The sequence below is a fragment of the Octopus bimaculoides genome, chromosome 2 (genome assembly GCF_046866305.1).
Source record: "Octopus bimaculoides isolate indiv1 chromosome 2, ASM4686630v1, whole genome shotgun sequence".
Taxonomy (NCBI): Eukaryota; Metazoa; Mollusca; class Cephalopoda; order Octopoda; family Octopodidae; genus Octopus; species Octopus bimaculoides.
Genome location: NC_142929.1, coordinates 186,786,270 through 186,790,564, shown reverse-complemented (window position 1 = coordinate 186,790,564; position 4,295 = coordinate 186,786,270). Strand labels below are relative to the sequence as shown.

General features: G+C 36.1%; 1 protein-coding gene across 1 annotated transcript; it reads left to right on the top strand.

The window, feature by feature from the left end:
• The first annotated feature begins 3,426 nt into the window (after positions 1 to 3,426).
• Positions 3,427 to 3,945, top strand: LOC149137306 (protein ZBED8-like). Its single transcript, XM_089339349.1, has one exon. The coding sequence runs from the start codon at positions 3,427 to 3,429 to the stop codon at positions 3,943 to 3,945; it is 519 nt and encodes a 172-aa protein (XP_089195475.1).
• Positions 3,946 to 4,295: the final 350 nt, after the last annotated feature.

The window sequence follows — 4,295 nt, the reverse complement described above, 5'->3', positions numbered from 1 at the left end:
GGGTAGGTGCAGGACGTACACAGAATCGTAATACATAACTGTCTATTCTATTTTTATATCCTAGATATGTTTGTACGAATGTATTGTTTCCATTCGTCGAGTGACAGTGTTGATTAAAAAAAAAACATCCTGTAGATATGTCCTGTAGTACATTACTAGCTATCTGCACACACACACACACACACACACATATGGAATAATTACTATGAAGCATTGTGTAGAATATATTGTATAAAGGATCATATATTTGTTTTCTTGTGATTTGCCTTGCATTTACTTCGCATTGTTCTGGCCTTACCCACGGTCCTTTATACAATATATATATATACACACATACAATATATATATATATATATATATATATATATATATATATATATATATATATATATATATATGAACTGGCAATTGGTCGATTACGACAACTGTTTCAGTTGATCCGATCAATGAAACAGCCTGTTCGTGAAATTAACATGCAAGTGGCTCACTACTCCACAGACACGTGTACCCATAACGTAGTTTTCGGGGAGATTCAGCGTTACACACCGAATGTGACATGGCTGGCCTTTTAAATACAAGTACAACTCATTTTTGCTAGCTGAACGAACTGGATCAATCTGAAAAAAAAAAGTGTCTTGCTTGAAACATCGTCATCGGAATTGAATGTTCAATTGAATTTTTGTTGCCTCTTTGTATATCGAAAGGCCCATGTTTTTGTTTGGTTTATCAGTGTATGTGGTACCTCTGCTTGGTTGACGTAATTGGTGAAGGCATCTCTGCTTCGATTATAGCTTTCTGCAAATGGTTGATCTGGCATTATACAAAATGAATTTGAATTGCCACTGAGGTTGTTATTTAAATGCATTTAATTCCAAACTCCAGTAGCTCCTGTTCCTCATGCGAAAGTTTGAAGAAGAAAAGGAAAGAGTATCATTGTACTGTTTGATTCAGTTTTGTAGGTCAAAGAAAATTTTAGAATATTTCTTATATATATTACACCATGTTGTTCTGGAAAGGTGAAGCGTAATGCGTTGAAGGGTTCCCAGTGAAATCGTCATTCTTTTAGGATTGATGAAATAAATTACCACTCAAGTAATGGGGTAGATGTAATCGATATAACTCTCTCCCTACAATTATTATATTTGGTGGATTTTTAAAAAAACATCTTTCCAGTCAAAAGATTGTACCTGGACTGCTATGGGACCATAGTTGGGAACAGTATCCAAAACAAGGGATTACTGCGTTCTCGGGATCCAACCACTGAGTTCTCACCTGATTAACAACAGTTTCGTGATACGTTTAGAGAAACGCATCCGTAGCCATAGTTATGCCCTTATCTCGAACATGCTCAGAATTTTGAATTGTTTCTCTGTTTGAAGTGAGTTAGAACACTGTGTTAGGGATTTTCCTTCCGTAATGGAGATCGTGAAAATAATTTGGTGTTAAGCGACATGTTACTGTCATTCGCTCATTATATATGGCGTCTAAGTTTTGTTAGGACACATAGATATCGCCATGTTTTCTGCAGAGCTACCGTATCGATTGTATATTTTCTCTGTATCTGACAACATTGTGACGTCCAAAAGAGATCTAGAACGGCCATTGTGGTGTTCTACATATTACCAAATACTTTTTCTGATAGGACTCCGTTGGCCTGCCTTCACCATTTGACTTCAATCTTTCAGGAAATCAGATATCCAAACTCCCTTTCTGTTTATGTCTGAGAGAGATTGGTTAGTGAGAGGCGTCATGGAACAGGTAATATTTTCTTTGCCACGCTGACTCTTCGGAAATAACGGAGTTAAACTATGAGTTACAACAACGATGAATGAAATGTCTACTGGTCTATGGAGAAGATTATATGACATAATTTTTGAGCGAGGATGTGATAACTAGTATGAATTGAACTATGTATCATAGAAAGAACTTGAACAAAGGATTCATTCAAACACATGCATGGAATATTTGCTATGTAAACAAATTGTAGCAGATATGGTTAACCTAATATTTTACACCGTTTAACAGATATTTTATTTGTGGGTGATAGAAAGTTAGCATTCCGGGTGCCTGTCATCTAATTTGCAATGTCCACAAATATAAATTTCTTGGGTTGCTTGAACTTTTGACTCATTGGGATGCTGGTTGAGTAAAAAAAAAAACGTGTTGGAAAAGTACTTGAATCCTATATCGGGGATGGGGTGGGGAGCGAGGGAAAGAGAAAAGGTTGAAAACACATTATTTGTCAACTGAATCACAAAATGAATTTATTTCTCTTTGCTCCATTCTCGTTTTGAAACAGATACAAAGATCAAAGATAAAATACTATTCAATAGCAGCTGATGCAACACTTGATTGTCGAACAGACAACATTTATCATTCGTTACCTCCAAAGTATAGATTGTGAGGTTAACACTGGTGAGAGATTTCTATCTTTTGAAGATTGGTGTTAGAAACAGGTTCTGAGATCGTAAACTTGACAAAGGAAACATTGAATAAAAATGGTTTTCTCTTCGAAGATATGATAATGGTGCCAATATTGGCAGCCAACTATATGGGACTACAAAGGCTATACATAATAATGTCATATATTGAATTTGTAGTATATGTAATATTTTTCCTTGAAGTCCAAAAAGATGGCAAAATTCTCCTAATACACAGAAGCTGTTAATCATTGCATCGTATATAAATTACTCAGTGGTCAACCACATCGATTGAGTGAAATCATTTGCAAGATCTCTAGATATCAAATTGGCAATGCAGGATGTTCTGAAACTTAGTTTGAAGCCAAAAACTAGAAATGAAGTAACTCGTCCCCTTTTAGATGCACAATTACCTCATCCATCTGGTTCGACATTTTTGCTGACAGTACTATCTGCAATAAATCTGCACATGGTATTACAAGCAAGAGATGCTGCTGTTCAGCAATGCTGTAATTAGTTTGGAAATTGAAATCAAGCTATATTTAAATGAAAGAAACAACAGAAATCTCGACAGGAAGCAGTCTTGTCATTAAAAAAAATACAGGTCAAGGATTGTGATACATATTCAGAACCATTATTTCGAACATCTGTGATTTCTTTCCCACGTAATTGACAATTCTGTTACTGGGGGTCTAACAAGATTTGAAATGGCAAAGAAAATTTCAGGTATTTTTTTCATTCCTCTGGCAATAGCTGTTTTCATCAGAAAATATTTTTACTAGCTAATTGCGTGTCATTTTATAACATTGCACAGTGCTAAATAGCGAAGGATCTTCTAATCAATTAATCGACAGGAAGCCTATAACAAAAATAGACAACCATAAATTGGAAAACATTATTCCGAGTCTTTGTGAATCACCCCGAACTTTTCTCACGATGCCAGCAACGGTAACGTCGGTGGAACATCCATTGAGTAAAACCTGTTGGCCTAAGACTTCTTTAAAATATGAAGACAATTTCTCGACGCATCGATGAAATGGCCAACGATGTCAAACATCAGCTCATTAATATTCTCCAGCGTTCTAAATCTTCTATACAAGTGAATGAGTCAAATGTTGTGGACAATCAATGTTTGATGATGGTATATGTTCGGTATTTCAGTGAAGACTTTCAACCTTATGAAGAAATGCTGTTCACAGAGAAATTGCCGCTTGATTCAAAAGGTGCGACTATTTTTCACACTCTCAAATCTTTCCTTTTTGAACATAATATCCCACTCAGTAATATTCTTGCCTGTGCGTCTGATGGAGCCCCTTCGATGATAGGAAGATACAGAGGTTTTTCATCTCTCCTAAAGCGTGAAATTTCCCACCAGATACTAACTGTTCATTTCTTGGCACACCGGCAGCATTTAGTGGAAAAAAATATGCACGATAGATTGAATGATGCGCTAAAGTTAGTTATCAAGACTGTGAACAAATTGAAGCCCAGTCCCTTATCTGATCGAGTTTACCGTCAACTTTGAGAAATGATGAGGACCATACTAAACTCTTATACCATACCGAAGTGCGGTGGTTGTCAAAAGGAAACTGTGTTTTATACTTTGTTCAACTGTTTTATAATCATATCTTTCTTTGAAGATACTCCACTATCCGCTTCATTGATGGCTGCAAGGTGCGATGTATTTTTTCTTTGTGATATATTCACAAAATCAAATGATTTGAATAAGTTATTGCAAGGAAACAGAAGAGGATAAAAGGTAAAGTCCGAAAGGATAAAAAAAGGTAAAGTCGACCTCGGCGGACTTTGAACTCAGAACGTAAAAACAGACTAAATACCACGAAGGAATTCGACCGTCGCGCTAACGTTTCTGCC